Consider the following 26,012-nt stretch of genomic DNA (forward strand, 5'->3'; position numbering starts at 1 on the left):
ATACAGAAAAAATTAATATCCCTTAAAACCTACATCTTCAGCCAAGCTTAGTTAACTGTTATAATACTTCCTTAACACCAGATTGTAATACCACAGATATTGAAAATTTGACTGAAAAACACAAAATGCTGGCAATATTTAGCAGATCTGGTAACATCTGATTGCAAGCAGAGGTGGTCACTTTTCGGGTTGATTAACTTTTGTCAGTGTTCTGACAAAGAATCATTAACCCGAACGTTAGCATGCTTCACCGCTCCACAGATGCTGCCAAGTCTGCTGAGAATTTCCATCACTTTCTGGTTTCAGGTCTATCATTTCCTTACACAGCTTTGTTTGGCAATACTTGGGATGACTTATTACATTAATGACACTACATAGGTGCAAGTTGTTATTATAGGAGGGAGTAAACATGCATCTAGCCACTCCTGAAAGCTGCACACCATCACACTAGGACCTGCAGGTAAACAGCATGTTCTACATTTCGAAAGTGGTTTGGCCATCTCTGAACCTCCCCAATATCCAGGAATTCTCTGGCTATAAATTATGCTGTGTGTTCTTGTTTACAATGATTAGTGTTTGAACCATCTGGGATCCTTTTATAGATTCACTGTCTCTGATTTGATATCATGTGGGGAGGCGTGCCCACATGAACTCTTCAGTAAGACATTGAACTCAATTTAGATGAACAATAAACATGTTTATAAAACATGACTTAGTAACTAGTAGAATTTCAGTTGAGGCACAGGATTTCCTGTTGAGACTATAAGGCTCAAGTTAAGATTACGTACGCATTACTATTTCAGCTCCATACAGTTAACACTAAGAACAAACATTGAAGCACTGTTGGCCCTCAATGAACATGTGTAGAACTCGTTAGACCTGGTTAGCTCCTTCCAGGGACAATCTTTCCCCAGACAGCCAGTTAACCCTTTCAGGTACTATTACATAGGAACAGCAACAGAAATTGCTGGATAAGCTCAGCAGATCCAGCAGCATCTGGGGGGAGCAATCAGAGGTAACGTTTCAGTTCGAGTGATGCTTCCTGTGGTTGTTACTGGTACTTGAAAATACCGTCTGAGTGTAACTAGAAAGAAGAACAAAGTTGCATTTTTACATAGCTTTGAACATCAGGATTTCCATAGAATTATTTTGGAAGGGTAATCACTTCTATTTTGTAAGTTTGTGCACCAACTTTGCACACAGTAAGCACCCCCCCCCCCAAAAATGGCAATGAGATAAATGGCCAAATCATCTCATTTTGGTAAAGCCATTCGAAGGATGTTATTGGCTAGGACACAGGGAAAAACCCCTCATTTTTTGTTGAGTATTATAATGGGATCTTTTACATACATTAACATTGCCTCTGTTTCAAGTATCATCCAATATAGATGGCATCTGTAGTAGTGGAGCCTCAGTACGTCACTGGGAGTTAAAATATGTATACTCCTGATGAAGGGCTTATGCCTGAAACGTCGACTCTCCTGCTCCTTGGGTGCTGCCTGACCTGCTGTGCTTTTCCAGCAACACACTTGTTGACATTGACCTCCAGCATCTGCAGTCCTCACTTTCTCCATGCCACTGGGAGTGTCAATCTGGATTTTACTTACAATGAGCCAGATTCTGGGCAGGTGGAATTTTTTTTCCTTACAGAGCTGACCTTAATGGAAATCGATGTGTTATATAAACTGCTGGCTCCTTACTGCTGAAAGCATGTAGTGAAGGCTTGAGTGATGGAATCTCCTATGAGTCAATTGGTGAGGCTTGCTAATTGTGGGTTTACTGATGGGAGAAGAGTCCTATCTTAGCTGCACAAATCACTCTGAAAGCCAGATGAGGCAGATAGATGAGTTGAAATGTGTGACAAATGTTAGACATTGCGTTCTTACAAACTCATACTTACAATTTTATTTAAAATGACATGGCAGGTGCTGTGATCCAAGTTGATGTTCTGGACAAGTCTTATTCCAGACAGGAACCTGGCTTAATAGATAATGATTTTACTTGTTTTGCTTTCAATGAAGTGGCATCTCACTGAACATAAGCTCACAATTCTGCAGGCTTCACTTTAATAACAATACAGAAGTTTAATACAAACAGAATGAAGATAAAATAGCATGATCCAAACTAGCTGCTTAAAGATTTTTAATGCACAGTAAAATCATGACTCCATTAATCCCAAAACACTCGCTTAAAAAATGAAACAGACAGCATTTGTACAGTACTGGTTAGACCACACTTGGAATATTGTGTTCAGTTCTGGTCACTTCATTATAAGAAAGATGTGGATGCTTTAGAGAGGGTGCAGAGGAGATTCACTAGGATGCTGCCTGGACTGGAGGGCATGTCTTATGAAGAGAGGTTGAGAGAAGGAAGACTTTTTTATTGGAGCTAAGAAAGGTGAGAGATGACTTGACAGAGATGTACAAGATGTTGAGAAGCACAGATAGACTGGCAGAAATGTCTATCATGAGGGAGCATAATTTTAAGATAATTGGAGGAAGATTTAGCGAGATGTTAGAGGTAGGTTCTTTACTCAGAGAAAGGTGAGTACATGGAATGCGCTGCCAGCAGTGATAGTAGAGTCAGATACATTAGGGATGTTTAAAGACTCTTGGTTAGGCACATGGAAGTTAATACAATGAATAGTAAGAAGATTAGTCTGATCTTAGAGTAAGATAGAAGGCCGGCACGACATCGAGGAGCGAAAGGCCTGTACTGTGCTGTACTGTTCTATGTTCTGTGTTAAAGAGATACCTGAGTTCTGAGGTGGCTGTGGAATGTGGAGAGAAAAGAGGAGAATCAGGAAGAGATTCAGGGAATAGGACTAAGACTAATCAAGCCTCTACCAAAAGTGGAGAAAAAGAAAGTGAATGAACTAAGTACTGGAGAACATGAGTTTGAGTGTCTTGCAGGAGAAAATTAGAAGGAGGATGACAGTAAGGTATGGAAGATTCTGAAATTACTGGGTTGTGGAAGGGAAGGATGTTGCAAATAATTCAAAATACATGGCTGCTAGAGTTTGCTAACCTTTTGGTTATAATTGGATATTTCTTCTTTCTATTGCTACCATTCACTCATTCCTGTATTGTCATTTCAGGGTCTGCCTGTAGCAAAGTCACAGGCAGAAGCAGAACTCGCTGCATCCTCCAGATCAAGGTAAGGTGTTCAAAAACAGTGAACCTCAAAATTTCTCCTGTGGTGTGCAGTTAATTTGTTTAAGTTTGCAAACACTTAACATCTTGCTTTGCATGGAAAATGGAGAAATTGCACACAGCTACAAAGCTTCTAAGGAATGTCAGGCAAGAATATAAATTACTTTATTTTTGAGTAACAAAACAAATGTAGATGCTGCCAGACCTACTTAGTTTTCCCACCAATTTCTGTTTATGTTTATGATTTTCAGCATCTGCAGTTCTTGGGTTTTTTTCTTATGTGTTAACACAGGGCGGCATGGTGGCTCAGTGGTTAGCACTGCAGCCTCACAGCGCCAGGGACCCAGGTTCAATTCCTCCCCTCAGGCAACTGTTTGTGTGGAGTCTCCCCTTGTCTGCACATTCTCCCCGTGTCTGCATGGATTTCCTCCCACAGTCCAAAGATGTGCATTGTGAATCGGCCATGCTAAATTGCCTGTAGTCTTAGGTGCATTAGTCAGGGGTAAATGTAGGGGAATGGGTCTGGGTGGGTTGCTCTTCAGAGGGTCAGTGGGGACTTGTTGGGCCTAAGGGCCTGTTTCCACACTGTAGGGAATCTAATCTAATCAGTAGTTGCTTCATGGCTCTTAATTTTCACATAAAATGTTTGCCCATAAAGCAGAAATGGGCAAACATTTCTGATACAAGATATTCTCTTGTATCAGAAATGTTTGAATTATAAGGTCCCCCATATATAAGGTACAATCAGTTTCCATTAGTCATCATCTGTTAGTCTCAAATTAATTGTGCCCAGCATTGGAAAAATATATTACAAGTTACGAGCTGCTTAATGAGATGCAATGTTTTCAAACTTGTCTGAATTAGATTTACTGAAACCTTTAATATTTATGGGCAAACCAAGGGAAACTGCTGTTAAAAGTGTAATAAAATATCACATGTGACATGTGAGATAGTTGAGACAAAGGAAAGATATAGAAGCCAACAGAAGACAGATACTGTAAGATAGAATAATCATGATCAGTGGGAAAATCAGAAGCCAAATGAACAAGGGATAATCTAGTCAATTTTCCTCAGTATTCAACACCATTACCACTTACCCTCCTCTCCCGAATTATTAAAACTCTAGGGTTCATAGTGGTCCAGAAACTGAAGTGGACCAGCTGCACACAATCTGTGGCTATTGTCAACATTTAGGGACTAGATGGTCTGTGATGCTAATTCCTATCCTGAATTCTGTAAGCCTTCCTAGGACAAGGGACAAGAAGTAATGATAGAATGCACTTCACTCATCTGTGTGAGGAAAGCTCCAACGACACTCAAGAAGCTTCACAATATCCAGATCAAAGCAATTTTTATGTTCAGCACTCCATCCTCCTTCTTAAACATTCACTCCCGCCACCACTGGTGTGAATAGCTGTCATATGTACCAACTAGAAGATGCGCTCCAGTGCCAGACTGACCGAGAGCAATTGACTCTTTACAGCCCCTGAAGTAGCCTAGAAAGACTCTCAACTTTATCAAACTGCATGGGGGAAGCAATAAATATCAGCCTCTCCAGCAACACCCACATTTTCAGAATGAATTTTTAAAAGGTTTGTGGATTTATACTTTAATATTGTGGGTGGCATGGTGGTTAGCACTGCTGCCTCACAGCGCCAGAGACACGGGTTCAATTCCCGCTGACTGACTGTGTGGAGTTTGCACATTCTCCCTGTGTCTGCGTGGGTTTCCTCCCACAGTCCAAAAATGTGCAGGTTAGGTAAATTGACCATGCTAAATTGCCCGTAGTGTTAGGTGTAGGGGAATGGGTCTGGGTGGGTGCACTTCGGCAGGTCAGTGTGGACTTGTTGGGCCGAAGGGCCTGTTTCCACCCTGTAAGTAATCAAAAAAAAATTCTTTAAGGCACCTAAGGGGATACTTGTGAGTCAACAGCTGGCTATGTCCATTACAATTTCCCATAAGAGCATTTTTGTTCAATGAATGGAGCAACTCAATATTAAAAACAAACCCTCTGTCAGTGCCGTGCAATAACTTGTCCATATGTCCGATTAGGTATAATCAGGGCAAGTGGTCAGCTTTCTACAACACAAATGCAACAATTGCATGAAGCAGTGGGACACAAGTTAATCTTTCTGATTCCTGGACACTGAGAGATCTCAGTCTTCCCTGGATCAACATGAATACCCATGGTCCTTGGTTTAAAACATAATGTTGGCAAAAGACTTTGGGAGAGGTTGAGGCTCAGTTCCTTAATGGGGAGATAAATAAAGAAAATAGAATCCTTGCCAGGTTTTAAGTTTATTTTATCTCCTACATGAGCATTTATTTAAACACTTTGTGCATGAGTTTGGATTTTGCCAGTAGCACAAGTTCACTGCAAGTACATTCCTCGGAATGGCAAAAGCATGTCCTTTAGGTTTATTTTCCAGATCTGTTTTTCATAACTGCTTTACAATATGCTACCATATGTTGTGATATATGCTGTTTCCCTTTGTACAACTTCATCAATATAAAAAGATTCATTCTGGTCTCTGGATTTATGCCAGTATTACCATGTAGTTGGCTATCAGGAGGGCTGCACATTTGATCTATCTTCCTAACTTTCCATTTCTCTGTCATCATTGTAACTCAATACCTCTCCCTGATACCCAGCAGCTGAGAAGTAAAGGTGCAGAATTACAGACACTGAATTGGTGATGCTGGGCTGGAATTAGTTTTAGACCATAAAGAAATCTACCCATCAAGAGACTGTTATAGCAAGCAAGGAGTGTCATTTGTCAATGGATGCTGCATCTCAAATGGCCTGTATATTTGTAACCAGTTTCCTTTTATATAACTAACAGATAATGCTTTGGTATAATAGCGTCCCCTAATGTAAGTGATCTGAATTACATATTGGAGATTGTAAAATGTAGTTTCTGTAGATTTTGTTTTGTGCCATTTTATTGTTGATCTCTCTTGACAGTCAGCAGAAGGTTGTGAAATTCCATGTTTTGTGCAGTAGGCACATATTTTAACGCAAACCTCATACATGCAATTTAATGATAAACACATCAGCATAATTGTTTCCTTTCATGAAAATTTGTCTCAAACCCACTGTTGTTGGAGAAAAAGAGTAATGTAGTTTCAACATAAACAGAGATTTGCATAATAAATTCTAGCTTCAATTACATGTTTCCTTGCTTGGGGAGGAGTGTAGAAGAGGAAATATTGCTATGCAGAATTGATCTAAGATGTATAATTGCAGTATTCTGCCTGCAGCATTTTGGGTAGCTGTTTATTGTAGTAGGAGCTAATATGTGATGTATAACAAATATAAAGAAATAGAAGCTGAGCTGGCCAGGAGATTATAGTTTTTTATGATCTCTGCCATCTTCTGGCAAGGGCTATTACTTGTGTAATAGTCGCTGAGAAATATTCCTAATGAGCAGCAGTTTTTGGATCTAATGCAACAGGTATAATATTCCAATTGAAATTTCATGGGTTAATGGGTAGAATCAGCAAACAAAAACAAAATGCCAAGACAAGATTTATTTTCAGTTTAAAGGTTGCCTTTACTAACTTTGTGCACCATCCTGAGATATATCCTTCTTTATTTCACCAGTGCTTTAAAATATCAAGACCAAGGTCCAGTTGCCAACAGACTATCCAACAGTATCTGTCTGGAGACTTCAAGTGTTTCTACAGCTACAAGCTCCTCACATACTGGGCAGGTAACTTGTGGCTCAGTTGCACCTTATTTCCATTGGTTTTTAACAACAGTTTACCTACGTCAGAAAAATCCAATCATAATATTAAGCATTTTCGTAAGGTTGTTGAACATTTTTGTTTTGTTTTAATTTAAATGTTGTGCAGATACTCACAGTTAGTGTACAACAGTGGGATGGTCCACAGTCATATCTCCTGTGCAGTTATTTTGATGGGATACTAAGTGTTTCAGTCTGAGGAGATACCAAGCCCATTCTTTGACCTCTGATGAGTTAACTTATATGACAGAGGCTCCAGGTGACCTTTCTGTGCATGGATTGCAGGAGGAGGACAATTATCCAACATTTGCATTTATGATTGTCCCTAACTAATTAGATGATGTGTATATATTGACTCTTGGTGAGGGCAAAATTATGCTGGGAAGTGATGCTTCAATAAGCTGTGATGGCTCCTATTAGATATGCAGCAATACCAAGTCTGCACCTCACAATATGATAGGTTTGCTGCAATACTCCACTTTAAGTGTAGTTATGGTCATGTAATAAGTAAAAATGAGACTATTATTCAGGATCGACCGCTAAATTCATGTTGTGATCTGGTAGGGACGAGTAACTTGTTTTAAAAGTTGACAAAGCCTAAGGTCCACATACTTACGAAGAGAAGAAGGTCACAAGATTCCATGGTTTTGGAAAAACAGTTTACTTTACAAAGGTAGAACACTAATAGAATCTACAATATACATAATACAACTTATATTCTCACATCTGTAATCGGCATGAAACAAATATGAATAACAAACTGTAATTGAAAACCTAACAGAGCACATCAAATGAAAAGTGTAGTCAAGCCAAATCCCACCAATTTCTGGATAGTTTTCTTTGAATACAGTTGTGATGCATACTGTTCTGTTTGCTAAATCCTTTCTCCTATTTCTATTTTGAATCTAGGTTCTGATTAAAAGGCCTAAAAGTGGGTTCAAAGGGGACAGTCATATTGATGAGACTAAATTCACTTCGGAGAGAACATCTACTGGTAGGGTTTTTTAAAAGCATTAATATTGTTAGTGCAATTGATGATTTATCCTTTTTCTCTTTCAACATTCCTCTAAAGTTTCTACTGATGAGAGAATGTAATTACAGTGTGCCATGTTTACAAAGAACTTACCCGTTGTATACAATTTTGTCCTATCCAACTTTCCATTTCAAAGGTTCTGTTGAATCTGCTTACACCAGGTTTTCAGGAAGTGTAATCCATATCATAGAATTCACTGCATTAAAAAATTCTCTCATCTGCACCCTTTTTTTTGTTTATCAATTGTGTTAGATCTGGATCCTGCACCGGAAACAGTTTCTCCTTACTTGGCCTATCAAATTCCTCTGAATTTTAAACATCTCAATTAAATTTTCCCTTAACTTTTTCTGCCTCTCAAAGCAACAATCCCAGTTTCTCCAGTCTCTCTCCACAACACCAAAGTCACTCAGCTTTGGTCAATGTCCTCTTTACTTTCTCCAAGGCCATGACAAACATGATGAAGAAGTTTAGCTTCAAAAAGGTGCGAGAAAGCGCTCTAGTTTTTTCATATTTTGCCAGAAGATTGACAACTTCAGATCCCCAACTTCAGAATCACACCAGTTCCTGAAAAGCCAAATCCTTTTATTGAGGGAGGAATGTTAGATAATATTTGGTTTGGTTTACTATTGTTGCATATAGTGAGATATAGGGAAAGGTTTTTTTTTGTGTGCTACTCAGACAAATAATCTCTTACATAATTACATCAGGGTATGATTTGTAGCATAATTTCTAGCATTATTAGAATCATAGCACCATACCAGCTCATCAAGACAGGAGGCCATTTTGTCTTACAAACTTGTGCCTGCTATCTCATGTCATTCACTGAACCACTTCCTCGTGGCCCTGCAAATGTTTCCTTTAGTTGCTTCCAGTGCCCTTTCCAGAGCAATGATTGAATCTGTTCTTCCTTCCAAAATATATCAGTTTGTGTTTCTCTACATCATATTTCATCTGCCATGCACCTCCTTAATCCACCAACTTGTTAACAGTCTCTTCAAGTCAATTACATGGGCAACCTTTTCATGCAGAGGGTGGTGTGTGTGTGTGTGTGTGGAATGAGCCGCCAGAGGAAATGATAGAGACAGGTACAATTACAACATTTTAAAAGATATCTGGATGGGTAAATGAATAGGAAGGGTTTAAAGTGTATGGGCCAAATTATGGCAAATGGGACTAGATTAATTTAAGATACCTGATCAGCATGGACGAATTGGACTGAAGGGTCTGTTTCCATGCCGTTCAGCTCTATGACTTTAAGTCATTGACACTGATCCTGGAAAACTGCACTATAAACTTTCCTCTGGTCCAAAAAGCAACAATCTACTAATATTCTTTGTTTCTAGTGTCATTGCATAGATTTCAGAAAGACATTGTACCTTTAAGACAGTTAGATGACATAATGGCACGTTATTTCCAACATCCCGCCTCACTTTAAATTTTGCATAATGGATAGTCAGTCAGTTCAATCAACCCTGTATAGTAAGTAAACACAGAACCCAAACTATGTGTCAATCTGAGATCTTATAACTGTGTAGCTAGTGTTGTTAATAAACTTCAAGTCATCTGTATCAACAAGAATCCAGTCTTTGTCCTTTGTGTACCAAGGGCTAAAACACAAGAACTTAGACTGTACCAGACTAGAAATGGTGTTTGACCCAAGAAAGCACATTATAATCAACCTCTTATCCATGCTGTCCCTTTTATTCTATAGGCTTCAACTTTGCCAGTAAGCCTATTAGATGACACTTTATCAAAGATCATTTGACAATCCATTTACACAACATCAAGTGCATTACCCTCAGCAACTCTTTCATTTATCTCGTCAAAAACAACTCAGTTAACTTCGGGAAGGTTCTCTGCCTCACTTGGCTATTGCCACTGAATCCTATTCACCGGCATTCAGTGGTATATTTCATAGAATCCCCACAGTGTGGATGTAGGCCATTTAGCTCATCGACTGTCTGAACAGCATACCACCCAGACTCACCCCACTAACCTTTCTCTGTAACCCTGCATTTCCTACGTCTAATCCACCTAGCCTGGGCAAATATGGGCAATTTAGCATGGACAATTCACCTCACCTGCACATCGTCAGACTATGGGAGAAAATCAGAGCACCCAGAGGAAACTCATGCAGATACGAGGAGAGTGTGTAAACTCACCACAGACAGTAACCCAGGGGTGAGATTGAACCCCAGTCCCTGCCACTATGAAGCGTAGTGCTGACTACTGAGCTATCGTGTTGTCCACTTGATTGGCATTCCCAAAGTGCAAGGAGGAAGCAAAGAAAAGGAGCAGTGGCTCCTTTTCCATCACTCTCCTTCCATTGCAATGGCTTAGAATGTCCTGAGGCATTTGAACAGGTATTCCTCGGCCTTGGCCTGGGTTGAATAATTAACTTTCCTGCTCCACCTAGAAAACTTAAAACTTTGAGTTCTTCAGCAATAGCAGAAGATCATGTTATCAATACATCTGTCAGTAAAACTTGCATTGCCTTGCATTTTTTAGAACAAGTTTAGAGGAGTAATAATTCAGAACAACAGTTCCTGTCTGAGACGTCCTATCATTTCGTGCAAATTGTGAACTGTTCCTATCAGTTTTTATCTCATTCCTGATGAAGGGCTTATGCCTGAAACATCGATCCTCCTGTTCCTTGGATGCTGCCTGATCGGCTGTGCTTTTTCAGCACCACACTCTTGGAACAGTCTCTATCGGCTCCCACCACTGGGATGTGAACCAGATTTGCAGCATTCAGAATGAATAGGAAAAGGTTTGCACCCACGAGGTAGGGTTAATGCAAACTCAAATGACCAAGTTTTAACTCATAGTGACATCCAGTGACTTTTTAAATATAAACAAAAACAGAAACTGCTGGAAAAGCTCAGCAGGTCAGACATCATCTGTAAAGAGAAATCAAAGTTAATGTTTTGGGTTCAGTGACCCTTCCTCAAAGGGTCACTCGATCTGAAGCGTTAACTCTGATTTCTCTCCACAGATGATGCTACGTATGCTGAGCCTTTCCAGCAATTTCTGTTTTTGTTTCTGATTTGCAGCAGCCACAGTTATTTCGCTTTTTACTTTTCATCATAATTTGTTAACTGTTTTGAGTTAGACCCTTAAATAAAACTGACATTTATTTTCTCAGTTACAAAGACAATCTATGTGAGGTCGATAATCTGTTTGATATGCAATAATTAAACTCTTTTACAACCATCTCTTAAGGAACTTTGATTTGAACATAGGGTCACTTTTCTTTCATCTTATTGCTGTGTATTATTTTGGAGATACAGTAACCTATAGTTATACAAAAGCTGTAATGTCCCAGAAATAGCCGCAGTAAGATTGAAGAACAGGATTATACTCAGTCACAAACAAATATGGTATTTGAACATAGTACAACATTATAAAAACACCAGTAGTTCAGTCACAGAAGTATAGTGAGTCCTTTGAAGCATTAGCTGTGGCTCATTTTTGCGGATCAGTCCCAAGGTTGTAGGATTAAGTCTCAAATCAGAGACTTGAACACGTAATCAAAGCCAAAGCGTTGACTGCCATTTTGAGTAAATGTGAAAGATCCCACCTCCCCAATGACTGTCAAACACAAATTACTTCATAGAAATTTTGTGAATCACATTCTCATATGTTAACCGCTAAAACCCCAGGCACAGATAAAAGCAACACTGCCAATGCAATCATGACTTTGCAGGAAGATTGGAGGACTCTCCATGCTCTCAAAGATTTCTTAAATGTCTACCTCTCTCCAGATATGTTACTTAGAGTGCATGCATACTCTGTTTCAAACACTTCTGTGAGTTTATCGAAAATGCTAGATTTGAACACAGTTAAATAATTATTTCCAATTTATGAGACTTGCTGACTAATGGCTGGGAATTTAATCCGTGAGCAAATAGCAAGAGTTGAGAAAGTTCCCAAAAATACTGGGTCTACAGGTAGAGAGAGGATATTGACCAATAAGCTTAGAACAAAAATACCTTAATGAAGCTTGGCTGAGAGCAAGAGAACAATTAGAGGGTTGAAACACTTATTGACGGATTGGGCTGTTGGATCTTTTTCACAGTGTTTATTTACAGACGCTTAAGTGGGTTTGGAATGGTGGTGTCAGCTGTTGGCACTTTAAACGGTCTGGATGACTGACAGTTGCATTGCCCTATAGTATAAGAGACTTTTTAGCATCCAAATATAATAAATTCATCGTAATTTCTAATTTAACAAAAACATCCCATTACCACTTTAAGGTTAATTACTTCCATAGAGTGCATAACGGATGCATGGGCGTGGAAGTGGGATGGAGGCTATGAGAGAAGTTTGTTGGGGACGAGGATCAGGAGCTATGCCAAAGTATGGGGTCATAGTGGGCCATGGAGATTGTTTGGGGTGTGCAAGCCTTGGTATGGGGAGCATGAAAAGGACATTTGAACCTACCTCTTTAAATCTTTCCTCATGTTGGCTTAGGTGCATGACACCTCTAAGGTTTTGTAAATCAGTGACACTTTAAAAATCTGGCCAGACCCCATGAAAATTGCAGATGAATGGGCACTGCCCATCTCCAAATGGAGAAAGCCAGGTTGAAGTGCCAAGTGCATGTTCACAACCAAGGAAGCTTAGAATGAGGTTGGGACTCCTGGAATTGGGCTGTCACTTTTAAAGGACTTCTGAATCAACCTGACTGCAAACTTCTGGCCCACAAGTCACTATCTCACTTCTGGAATAATAACTATATTCTGGCCTCTTTATCAACGAATTTGACATATATATCTTACATTCATTTTCTCTTTGATGCTTATTCGCCATAACTGAAAGACAAAAAAAAATGCTGTTCGAATAAAATCCAACTTGCTTGAGGGTTTGCTGTTCATGCTAATGAAAAGCAAGTTATACAACAATTTGAACTATAACCCTTTAACCTAGTAAAACATTCCAAGTTACCTTTCAGGAATCAGATAAGCTTTTACACAAAGCCATATAAGGACATGTTAAGATAGATGAACAAAAGCTTGGTTAAAGAAATTTTAAGGAGGAGATAGAAAGGCATTTAAGAAGAAAATTTATATCCTTGGGGTGTACATGATTGACGGCACAGTCCTCAACGGTGGGAAATGGAATTGGGGAATTCACAAGAGGTCATATTTGAAGGAATGTAGGGTTCTTGGAGGGTTAAGACTAAAGGAAGTTACAGCAACATATAAGGTTGCACCAGTGGGGGATTTGGAAACAAAGACAGGAGTTTGAAATTGAGACGTTAGTGGTCTGGGAGCCAATATAAGTCAATGTATTCCAATTGCATGTTGATGTGCAGTGTGTCATTTACCTCTTAAAATATGAATGGATTTGTAACCTGTTGTTTAATTTCTTTTACTCTTTTCAACAGTTAGCTCTATTCCTGAACCACTGGACAACTCTGATGTAACGCTACAGACTGATCATAAGAGCACTCAAGGGTCTCACCGACGAAGCCTGGAGTCCATAGAAGAGATCCCAGTTGTACAAAATCCTCTTGGTAGTGCTGCTATGGACAATGGACACAGGGACAATAATGGCAATACAGGGAAGTGCTTAGATGCATCCAATCATAATGTGCTTCTGGACAACACTGCAGACTTGCTGGTGAATCCAAGGGACTCTGTGCAGTTGTCTGTGAGAAGTGTTGGCCAGCAACCGACAAGGACTTCTTTGGTCAGACAGGATAGAGATACAGCTCATCAGAGGCACAGCCAATTAACACAGCAGTCCAGTGATGTTGGGCAGAATACTGTGTCGGGGTGAATTGAAGACTTTCACTGAACGCAACTAAAGCTTTGAGAGAGAAAAGTAGATCTAAAGCATAGAGTTTACTGTCGTCTTCTTGTGATTGGCCTGCAGTCAACAGCATCATCAACAGGCTGAGTGCTGGACAAGTGCAGAATTCCAAGGAGTGGCGTTATTTGTCATAATTGCTCTGTATCCTAGTGGTGACATGATGGGGTTCATCTAACGACAATGGTGAAAAGCGTGACTCACAGAAGAAAACAGTCTGGCTAATTTAAACAGTTCAGACCCCAAATGTCCTCAATTGACACAAGCTGAGTCTGACAGTAGTTAGACCCCACTCCAGTAGTGACCCATAAACTCTCCCAACTCCAAACTGGAGACCCTGTGCCAAATTCTGAGGAGTGAGTCAATTATACAGCTGGGTGATCTATGCCACTGAAAGGGCATTTTAGTCCTGCCTACCCCAATCCATTTGTTCACAATAAAATGCCCCCGCAGCTATTCCACCAGAAGCCATTTCTGATTCTGAAAAATGGTGAGAGGAATATCTTTCACTCCAAGCAAAATACACACAATTGAAAGAAAGGCAAGTGACCTGTTCTGGGATTGATCATCTTTCCCTTAGGACATCTACTTGACCTTATCAGCCACCTGGTGTCAGATCCACTTCGACCAATTGATGGAATAATTTCTTGAAGAAATCTGAGAACATATTATGTGCAACCTTCTCCTCTCCCAACCCCTCCCCACCACTACCACCACCAATTGAGTACTGTTGCCCTTGCAACCCCAAGTATTACAGGCCTCAATTCCAATCAAATTTGTAGGTCTACACTGTTTCTTAATGATTGTTGAAAGTGTAATTAGCAACTAGAAGTTGGAAGTGAAGTTGAGCAACAGAAATTATTACCTACTTTTCAAAAATAAAACCTAATTTATATCACTTAAACTTAATACACAGATGTAAGTTCACCTTCATTCACACCACATTGGCGAATGATCCCTAGGCCAAGAGAATGCTGTTTCCATAAAATGGCATATGATATTTCTTTAGCATACTGGCTCAGAAAAGTGCATGTGACTTTCTCATGGTCAAAGTTCCCATGAAAACCTGCTCACATGCAGAGCCTATCATTGCTATCCAGAGTTAGGTACTTTAGACTGAACAGCTCACAAAGTTCAATATGTCAGTTTTTTTGATCTGCACCTATCAAGGAAACCTTTAACTTTCTACATTGTCCAATCTGATGAAGATGAGAGTTGCTTTTTCCCGAACTAATGTGAATGTAGATCTGCTTGGCTGGCAGCTCTGCAGTCTCAGCAGTGCCAGGATCGAGTGGTGAGCACTGCAGGGGTGATAAGCAGTCCCTGAGGAGGAAAAGTCATGGAGCCCAAACTCCGAGGCAAGGTCAATATTTTGGATGAACCTGTCTTGCAGACACTAGGGAAGGAGGGAATGGATGGGGTAGTTCTAGTGGGTGCAAGGACCTAGAGAATACCCTAGAGAAAGTACTCCCCAACCCATTCGTTTTTCTGTCTGACAGCAGCCCATACAGTTAATACTGTTGGCTGCTCTCTAAGCTTCCATCTTCTCTTACCAGACACGAAATAACAATAGGAGTGGAATGAAAGCATGAAGCAGCCATTACTTGGGGTTAGTTAGGGGCCTGAATAGGTGGATGGGTTGCTGAGCACTTGTCCATGCATCATAATATGGGAGACAGGTTGGGCACACGACAGTGAGAAGGTCATCCATTTTGGTTTATGAGCTCCCTGACTTTCAAACATGTTGATGGCAGATTTGTAAATGTTACAGTCCTACAGACATAGTATGTTGATTTCCTTACACAGAAAAATGCAACGGAGGACAGTGGAAATGAAAGATCTATTGTAAAATTTTGCTGTCTCATGTCAGATGTCCCATGAAAATTTAGCAATAAATCATGGATATAGCTAACTGAAGTGCTAATTGACATTTTACTCTACCTTTATTACACAAAACATACAAACAAATTCAATGCAAAACAGTTTATTTTGAAGCATGTGATCAATCAGGGAAACCACCATCTGTCATGATCTGTCACTATCTGTCATAACAGAAGACCCACAGTCATATCCAAAAATTAAACAGAAACAAATGAATGGAGGAACTCCCTGAATTGCATAAACTGAAAATGCACATACTATGTAGCCTGAAGATAGGGTTGGTGACGGCTGGAATGGATTATGGCTGTCAGAAATCCCATAAGCTTGCACATTATTTTGTGGGCTCCTGACAGGTTTCTACACACCACTAGAGATCCCAGTTTGAGAATCACTGATCCACACTAATCCATATAATGCCCTTTAACAGTAAATACAAAACAGTTTCTCCATAGTGAATTTCAAGTATTTTGAATGAGACTAATTTATTAATCATTTCATAGAATATTAAAATGTTCTATGTGCACACACTTGGCTTATTGTGTTTTCAATTTCCTGTATTAATATTTCTAATGGAAATTCCCGATGTAAACTGCCATGGTGTAGCAAGACCTTCCATCAAGGACTTCCCTTATAATCTTATGATCTGTTCATGGAACTGTACCACTTCCATTGGCAGCAGGATATAATTACAATGTGACAAGCTAAAATAGGGAGTTTCCATTAGAAATAGGAAATGATCACACAAAAAAGGGCAGCATGGCTAAATTAAGTCTTTGTGTCTTGAGTCGAAGAGTGTGGCGGTGGAAAAGCACAGTGAATCAGGAAGCATCCGAGGAGCAGGAGAGTCAATGTTTCAAGCATAAGCTCTTCATCAGGAATTTCTGATGAAGAGCTTATGCTCGAAATGTCGACTCTCCTGCTCCCAGGATGCTGCCTGACTGGCTGTGCTTTTCCAGCACCACGCTCTTTGGCTCTGATCTCCAGCATCTGCAGTCTTTACTTTCTTCATGTCTTGATCCAATAATCCACCTTCCTTGTATCCTACTTCTAATAGAGAAGATTAATAATAGTTATCTGGCCATTAACATATTGCCAGCGGTGATAAATATTAAAATTAAAAAGTCATTGAAAATCATTGAAAAAAGCATAATAAATAGTAATCTTCAAAGAATCATCATTTCTCGTTTTTTTAAGAGGACATCCAGATAAAAATGAACAATTGAAAATTAAACATTTCAGTGTTTATTATGTTAAAACTTAAGTATACCAGCTCGATCTGAGCAAATTCTTGCTAGAAGGATTTGAAGAATTATTGAGATGAAACTAAAGTAGTATCCACTGGTGTTGTACCAAAGAACTACTGAATGGTTGCAGCATGGTCTCGACATGCCATTTCCTATCAGTATAATGAATAGATCATGCAAATAAATTTAGATTTTAATTAGAATCATTAAAATGCACTCTTGCTGAAAATATACTGTGCTAAATTTGTCACTTTTTAACATTTATAGCCATATATCTGATTGTGTTTTAGTGCCTACTTCGTGAAACTTGAAAAGATTTTAAATGTTTTAGTGTGTGTATAACTGGATTTCAGTCATATGTTTGAAGTCTTTCACTGGTTTTGAAGCATTTTTAAACTGTTCCATTGTGTTGTTGCAGGATAGTCTGCCATGTTTTAGATCAATTGCAAATTTATTGTTTGTTATAAAGCAGAGTTGTCCAGTCTATTAGCTAGATGTGGCTAATTGGAAAACAGATGTGGCTAACTAAATAAAACCTAGTAATGGACACTATCATTGGGCATATGATTTTCTCTCTCATGTTAGCATGGTATGTGCATGTGAACTGTGACCTTTGTGTGCATTTGTTTTAGAATAGATGAAAGGTGGTGTATCCAAGTATTTTTTGAATGTTGTGAATATATGATTTTGATTGTTGAACGATGCTAGATTTTACAAAATAATATGGTTCAGTAGCAGTATTAATTCCTTTGAGCTAGATTTAATGTGTTCAGACCTAACTCCAGACACTTGAAAACTTAATCCAAGATAACAGCCTCAAGTGCTATGCTAAGAGAGCGCTGCATGGCGTATAGTGTCATTTTTTTATAGATGAGATGTGAACAGAGGTTATGTCTTCCTCTTAAGTGAATGTAAAAGTGTGATACCTGGAATTGGGTTCAGTTTTCCAGTTGAAGTCTAGCCAATGTTCTAAATAGTCTTAAATTAATTTACTTGCATTTGTATTCGCTGTCCCTATTCATAAAACCTAGGATGCAATTTACTTGATCAACTACTCTCTCACCCTGTCCTGCCACCTTCAATAATTTGTGTGCAGGTCTTTCTGTTGCTGCATCCACTTTAGCATGGAACCCTTTATTTTGTATTGTTTACAATCTTGATCTTTTTTGCTAAAATTGAAATTATAATGCACAGCCTCATTCAGTTCTTTTCTTGTTTCGTAACTTTTATTAACTGCATTCTGATGTATAGTCAGTGAAATTGTCATAAATATAGTTTGGGAAGAAGCAAGAAATATTGCATGAAACAAGAATTGTATGTGATGGCTGTGTAGCCAGCATGAAACTGGAAGTAATTTGCTTGCATCTTAATTCTCTTTGTTAGGTGAACTGTAAGAGTTTTGTTAAACAAGCTGTAATTACGCACTTCTTAAACCTTTTCCCCAGTGGAAGGAGGAATCGGGTGTGGATAGAAAGTTTTCGAGTGGGGATGAGAGTGGAGATGAACAGGTTGTTGAGGGAGTCAGAGGAATTTTTGTTGATAGGAGAGAGAAATTTAAAACTAGTGACAAATGTGAACATCTATCTTTGTGATTGTAGCAGCACCCCTTATACCTTTCCCAATATAGTAGCTTCTGAACATATGTGGTCTTAACCTGGAGATTCCACATTAGTTTGTAAGGAATTAATTGCAAGATTTCCTGACTCATAGTTCGCTGAGTATTCTTTCATTGACAGGTTTATAACTGTTCTGTCTCTTTTGAAGACTCCCTTCACACCCCTGCCCCCAACTACTACAATCTTCCTCCTTGAAGCCTTCATTTCCCACCAATCCGCCTCCTTCCACAGTTTGTTCCCTCCCTCTCTTCTGCCTTTTCAGTCTTCCAAAAGCCTCTTTCTTCCTCCTATTCTACTTGCTGCCTCTCCTTCCTATATCCTTCTTCTAGCCATTTTCTTTTCCACCCAATCTTACAGCCATTTTCTTTCCTCCACCTCCCTTGCAGCTCTTTTCTTCTCCTCTCTAGACCTGGTAGATGTCACTTTGACAGACATTACCCTGGCCTTGGCACCCTTGGCAAAAGAACCCACTAACCCTGCAGCCTCCAGATCTTGGCAGACCCCTGGTTCTTGGCACAACCAGCCAAAGCTTTCCCTGGCAGCTCATTCATTTACTTCCCTTGATTCTTATTTACTGGGCCTACTGCAACTCCAGTCATTGGCCATTTCCTCCCATATCTTACTATAAAGCTATCATCAGAGAACATATCTTCATTAATTCTGCCCATTCTAGTTTCAGGGGCAATTTTTTCCCTGATTAGTCATCCCTGTGATGGAATTTTCCTGAGTGATTTGAGGATTTCAGAGGCGAATTCATCAGCTGCCCCTGTGTGTTTTGAGCATTAGGACCATATCCAAGATCTCTGCAACAACTCAGCAAACCTCCTCGAAAAAGACTTTCCAAATCCAAGTCTCTACCACCTAGAAGAATAAAGGTAGCAGGTCCCTGTAATTTCCATTTCAAGATGTGGATATTGACAGCTCCATAAAGTACTGCATTCTACTTTTGGAAAGTACCTGCAGAGGGGTATATTTTGGAAAGCGTACAGTGCAGATTAATCTGGATGGTATCCCAGCAATGAAAAATAAAGCTTATTTACAACCATTGAAGTTCACCGCATTGAGGGATGCCCATTTTTGTGTCAAGGATCGCCCTCCACTGTGATTGCTGGGGTTCTTATCCATATCCATCCCATTTCTAATAACTTTGCTCCTTTGCTTCTGCTTTCTCTCCCTCCTAGAACCGTGATAGCATTCCTCTTGTTCTCATCTTCCAATCCACCAGCTTTCACATTCAAAGGATCATCTTCCACTATTTCTACCAAACCCTTTGTGATATTATCACCAAGTCTTTCTTCCTCTTTCTTCCCAGAATTCCTAAATTTCCCTTGGTAATACCCTGATCCACTCTTCTGTTACTTCAACACCATTTCCCAGTCCTGCAGCATTTCTCGTAAAAGGACAAGCAATGTAACACCTGCCATTCACTTTTTTTTATAGTTCTATAGTTCTTCCATTCCACTTTGTCACTTGTCCTTTAAATTCCCTCCCTCACTCTCACTATATGCTTCTCTTTTTCTTTATAGAATCCCTACAGTGTAGAAGCAGGTCATTCAGCCCCTTGAGTCCACAGAGACCTTCTGAAAATCATTCCTCCCAAACCAAGACCCACACCCCCACCCTATCCCTGTAACCCTGAATTTCTCATGAGTAATCCACCTAGCCTGCACATTGCTGGACACTAAGGGCCATTTAGCATAGCCAATCCATCTAACCTGCACATCTTTGGACTGTAGGAGGAAACCAGAAAACTCAGAGGAAACCCACACAGACACGGGGTGAATGTGCAAACTTCACACAGACAGTCGCCTCAGGCTAGAATTGAACTGTGTCCCTTGCTCTGTGAGGCAGCAGTGCTAATACTGTACCACTGTGCTGCCCCATTGGCCATTGACCAACTGGCCCACTTAGAATAAAGTCTTTTTGTATGAGGATGTAGATGTTGATAGCTACCTGCTCTGAAGTTCTAAGCTTCTTAAGGCACTGATATGCAACCATACCAAGGGGGTTGATCCTCTGCCAGTAGACCATCACCTGGGAGTTTCAGTTCTTTTCATTTGGATTTCAATGGCCAGCTCCTCTGCCCTATACATGGGCATATGATTTTGGAAAAGGCAGATGATCTTGCTGTTGATGTTGCTTCTTCTAATGTTGGATCTGCTGACAGTGGTGTTCTTCCTACCTTGACCCTCACTAGCAGTTTCCATTCTACTCTGTATGTTGACAGCAGGGGAGTGCAGTTGAAGTGGATGAAGTGTTGGAATGGATAAAATATCTTCAAGATCGTTGGCCATCATCTGTCAAGGAATGAGAGCATTCTCTGATAGGAGAAGTACTTTGAATAGCAGTGTCTCATATGGCCATGCTTGGAGTCCCTCAGGTTATTTGGTCAAAGCCTTTGAAGGTTGTCATTTTCACATTATGAATGCCTTCCCTCACCATTCTTGCCTCCTCCAAACCGCCATTTTGCAGACACCATGTGAAAGACCTGCGTTTTTGTGCAAGTCAGAATCCATGCACAAAATTGCTCTCATTTTCTTCTTAAGTACCCTTACTGCCTTCTGAATCAGCTGAAGGAATTCCTCATTGCACTCACAGCTATTCTGAGAAAGTCTGAAGCAGATGGGATCACTTCGGGATCCAGACTCAATGTCATTTTCTACAATATTTTCACTCCTCCAGCAGCCTCCTCCCAGCCCTGAAAAAAACCCACACACAATTTCTAAATTTTTGGAAGATACAAAATTTTGTGTGCATGCAGGTGGTGGTGGTGGTGGGGGGGGGGGATGGTGGCGGTGAGTGGTGGAGTTAGGACTGGCAGGATGAGTGGTAGTGTTGTCAATGGGGAGGAGGGCTGCAACAAATTACAACGGGATACTACAGAACCTGTTGATTGACACCTAATTCCCAATGAATTGTTACATAGCTGCGTGTTACGTGATGTGTTTTGTTAACAGTAAGTTAGGGCACATATCACTTTTCAGACAAGAATTCAGATGGAGTGAGGAAGAGCAAGGATCTGGGAGCAGAAATACACAAATCACTTATAAATTGCTTCACAAGTTGATAAGGCCATAACAAAAATAAATCAAGCACTTGAGTTTATTTCATGGGAATAGAATTGAAATGTAGAAAAGTTGCATTAAATATGCACCTTGTGTACTGTAATGTCATTTTTGACCTTTTTTCTGTAACAATATTTACCAAGCTGTACTTGGCATGAAAGTGTATTTCACATATCGACATTGCACCACCAAGCAAGGTTTTTGAGTTGGATTTAGAAGTAAATCGCTCAGCTCCCAAAACTTAGGTCAGTTTAAAGATTGGTGCTAACTCGTTTAATTATCATTATTCCTTTGGCACGGTTTTCAAAATGTTCAATAGGTTGGGATAGAGAGCTTTGGCAAAAAGGAGACATGAAATTCATTCCAAATTCAACATTAAAACTGAGCATGGTAGCTCAGTTTCTCCCTTGTGTATTGTCTATAACTTTCCTGCTGTGGTTTCCACATTTACAATTAGAGATTGTTTTGCCTGGTATGTTTATTTTGTCACTGCGAATAGCCACAAGTTGAATGTTTGCCACTTTGTCATGAATTAAACAAATTGCTTGAAAACAAAGCAGAAGATTATAAGCATGTAGAGCAGATGGATTGTAACGAAATGGAGGAGTTATAAAAATACTCTGAGGGAACGGTAGAGCTCTACTACATAGTGAGTGTCAAAATGGAAACTCACTGAGCTACCATGCTCAGTTTTAGTGTTGAATTTGGAATGAATTTCATGTCTCCTTTTTGTGATATGTGATCTAACTTACTGTTAACAAAACATATCACGTAACACGCAGCTACGTAACAATTCACTGGGAATTAGGTGTCAATCAACAGGTTCTGTAGTATCCCGTTGTAATTTGTTGCAGCCCTACTCCCCATTGATTATAGATCTAGTTTGACCAAATTAACCAGCATGCAGCAGGAGTAGTAAGAGGTTACAGGGAGTACAATAACATGAAGAAGTGCAATGCAGACAGAAACCAGAAATTAAGATTAAGCAACAACCACACAAAAGATAAGTTAACATAATACTATAGATTGGCAGCTGATTAGATCAAGAAATAACCTCACCGAATTTTCCACAGAGTTATAGACTGTAAGAAGCATGTAATCAGAGACGGGCAGGCATGCGAAAGAAGTGTTTGAGGAAGAAATCTGCAATAGTGATAGCAGGAACCTAGGAGCAAGAATCATATGAAGGACAATTCTGAGTCGGTGAATCAGAAAGGACTAAAAGAACCGAGGAAGAATTCACAATAATAGTACCAGAGGTCAGGGACTTAGATAACCGGAGTACACTCTGGACCACAGCCTGGTCACCTCTGTGATTTACTGGTTGTGTTCTGTGCAAGAAGTAAGGCTTGTGATTTTAATCAATGGTGTCATATAACTGATAGTGCCTCTAAGTATTTACCTGATTACTGCTGTTTTAGTTTGTGCAAAGGAATATTGATAAAAAGCACAATAGCTACCATTCAACAACTCTTGAGTCCAATCTGCCTTTCAGATAATGATTGCTAACCATCTAGGTTGCTGTGCTTTTATTTAAGATTTCTTCCATTTTTAATGAAGCAATTTTTTCCTGATTGTTTACAAGAAGGGAGGGCAAAATAAGGTTTATCTTCTATACTTGGGCAATAAGCAACTGTAGAAATAGGATCAGATTTAAGACAGGATTGGCTAAACTGCTGATTTAAACCATTTTCCTTCGAGCTCTGCAACCTGGGTCTGAATCCAGTGCAAACTAGTGGGAGAAACAACTTGCCTGGAGCTCTGTAAAATTCAGTTCTTGTACCAGCCTTCAACTCAAAAACCCTTTGGGCAGTTGTATTGCTTACTGCTGCTGTGGTTCAAGAGGTCACAAGTTTTAATAACCCAAGAAAGCAATGAGCACAAGCTAGCTCTGAGCCACAGAGACAGCCTGTTGTAAAGTGGAAATGAGGAGCCCAGAGGGTGGAAGCTCAAGAAACTTTCATGCCAACACTTACTGAATATGGACACAATGCACAAAACTGACTTCTGATGGTAGTGTTACTGAGAAAGAATGTGAAGGTTATAGAATCCAAAGGTTATGGAAATACAATTCTGGAAAAGCTGAAGTCTTGTTTAACTGTAGACATTGAGTCAGTTGTGATAATGTGGACTATTTATTTGCAGAATTTGTGATTGTTATAGAAGTAAGTGTACTGTGAAAATATTACAGGATTGATTGGATGACATAAAGGATGAGTAAATTAAATCTGAAGTCAAATTTCTTTAAAAGCAAGAAGGAAACTTCTTTCTAAGGAGGGGCAAGCAAATCTGAATGAGTTAATTGATCAAACCAATGTGGAAAACACGACACACATGATAACAAACAAAAGTAGAAATTGCTGGAGAAACTCAATAGATCTGGCAGCATCTGTGACAAGAAACACAGTTAACATTTTCGAGTCCAGTGACTCTCCTTCAGAACGTGTTATTAATGTTTGCCATTGGTCAAACTGATTATTTGCTGGAGATTGGACAGTGGAGAGGTTTGAATACACAGTTTCTTTGTGTGGAAAATGGGTATTAAAAAGTTTGCCTCACTGCACAGTTAGCTACAATTAGCTAACCAAATAATTAACCAGATTGGAAAGAGGGTCATCTAGATTGGCACAGAGTAGGTTGATCACCTGTTCTGGTCTGGTCTTTGGACAGATCAGGTTCACTTGTGATTGTAAGTTTTGTAGGGGTAAGATTTTTTTGCAGTGATTTTTACAGTGTACTTTGATAAAGAATGTTGCGTACATTCTGTTGTTAGACCTGCTTTGGTTTATTGATATCTAGAGTAAACCCAAAGTAAGAATAAAAACCCACAGCACATGCAGCAAGCTATTAGGAGGGCCAATGAAGTGTTAGACATTATCGTAAGAGGATTAGAGTGCAGGAATAATGAAGTCTCATGGAATTCAGGGAGAACTAGCCATTTGGATACAGAACTGGCTCAAAAGTTGAATACAGAGGGTGGTGGTGGTGGAGGGTTGTTTTTCAGACTGGAGGCCTGTGACCAGTGGAGTGCCACAAGGATCGGTGCTGGGTCCACTACTTTTTGTCATTTACATAAATGATTTGGACGTCAGCATAAGAGGTACAGTTAGTAAGTTTGCAGATGACACCAAACTTGGAGGTGTAGGGTTACTTCAGATTACAACAGGATCTGGACCAGATGGGCCACTGGGCTGAGAAGTGGAAGATGGAGTTTAATTCAGATAAATGCGAGGTGCTGTATTTTGGGAAAGCAAATCTTAGCAGGACTTATACACTTAATGATGAGATCCTAGGGAGTGTTGCTGAACAAAGAGACTTTGGAGTGCAGGTTCATAGCTCTTTGAAAGTGGAGTTGCAGGTAGATAGGATTGTGAAGAAGGCGTTTGGTATGCTTTCCTTTATTGGTCAGAGTATTGAGTACAGAAGTTGGGAGGTCATGTTGCAGCTGTACAGGACATTGGTTAGGCCACTGTTGGAATATTGCATGCAATCCTGGTCTCCTTCCTATCGGAAAGGTGTTGTGAAACTTGAAAGGGTTCAGAAAAGATTTACAAGGATGTTGCCAGGGTTGGAGGATTTGAGCTATAGGGAGAGGCTGAACTGGCTGGGGCTGTTTTCCCTAGAGCATCAGAGGCTGAAGGGTGATCTTATAGAGGTTTACAAAGTTATGAGGGGCATGAATAGGGTAAATAGGCAAAGTCTTTTACCTGGGGTCTGGGAGTCCAGAACTAGAGGGCATAGGTTTAGAGTGAGGGGGGAAAGATATAAAAGAGACCTAAGGGGCAACGTTTTGACACAGAGGGTGGTATGTGTATGGAATAAGCTGTCAGAGGAAGTGGTGGAGGCTGGTACAATTGCAACATTTAAGAGGCATTTGGATGGGTACGAATAGGAAAGTTTTGGAGGGATATGGGCTGGGTGCTGGCAGGTGGGACTAGATTGGGTTGGGATATCTGGTCGGCATGGATGGGTTAGACCGAAGGGTCTGTTTCCATGCTGTACATCTCTATGTCTATGACTATGACTAAGTCTTGCTTCAAGAACTTGCTATATAATCACTTAGTTAGATCACACTTAGTGTATTGTGTATAGTTTGACTTCTTAACTCAGGATATAAATTATTGCCATTGGAGGAGCGCCATAAAGATTCACCAGAACTGTTCCCAGGATGACGGGACTATTGCCTGAAGAGAAATTGGGAAAACTGTGCCTGTATTCCCTAAAGCTTTGGAGAATGAGAGCTGATCTTATTGCAACTCACAAAATACTTGAAGGCCCGGACCAACCAACCCAACCACCCCGTGGCTCAACACTTTAACTCTCCCTCCCACTCCACCGAGGACATGCAGGTCCTTGGACTCCTCCACCGGCAGAACATAACAACACGACGGCTGGAGGAGGAGCGCCTCATCTTCCGCCTGGGAACCCTCCAACCACAAGGAATGAACTCAGATTTCTCCA

The 26,012-nt window shown here is 40.0% G+C and overlaps 1 protein-coding gene across 1 annotated transcript in view; it reads left to right on the forward strand.

Moving 5' to 3' along the window:
* The window catches only part of zdhhc11 (zinc finger DHHC-type containing 11), a 98,940-nt gene extending 82,497 nt beyond the window's left edge, over positions 1 to 16,443 (forward strand). The window contains exons 8-11 of the mRNA XM_060849990.1: positions 3,098 to 3,156; positions 6,757 to 6,865; positions 7,808 to 7,892; positions 13,321 to 16,443. Of these exons, the coding sequence (XP_060705973.1) occupies positions 3,098 to 3,156; positions 6,757 to 6,865; positions 7,808 to 7,892; positions 13,321 to 13,715 (648 nt within the window). The 3' untranslated portion in view covers positions 13,716 to 16,443. The remainder of the gene's footprint in view (positions 1 to 3,097; positions 3,157 to 6,756; positions 6,866 to 7,807; positions 7,893 to 13,320) is intronic.
* The last annotated feature ends 9,569 nt before the right edge of the window (positions 16,444 to 26,012 follow it).

This window comes from Hemiscyllium ocellatum, chromosome 34, assembly GCF_020745735.1.
Source record: "Hemiscyllium ocellatum isolate sHemOce1 chromosome 34, sHemOce1.pat.X.cur, whole genome shotgun sequence".
Taxonomy (NCBI): domain Eukaryota; kingdom Metazoa; phylum Chordata; class Chondrichthyes; order Orectolobiformes; family Hemiscylliidae; genus Hemiscyllium; species Hemiscyllium ocellatum.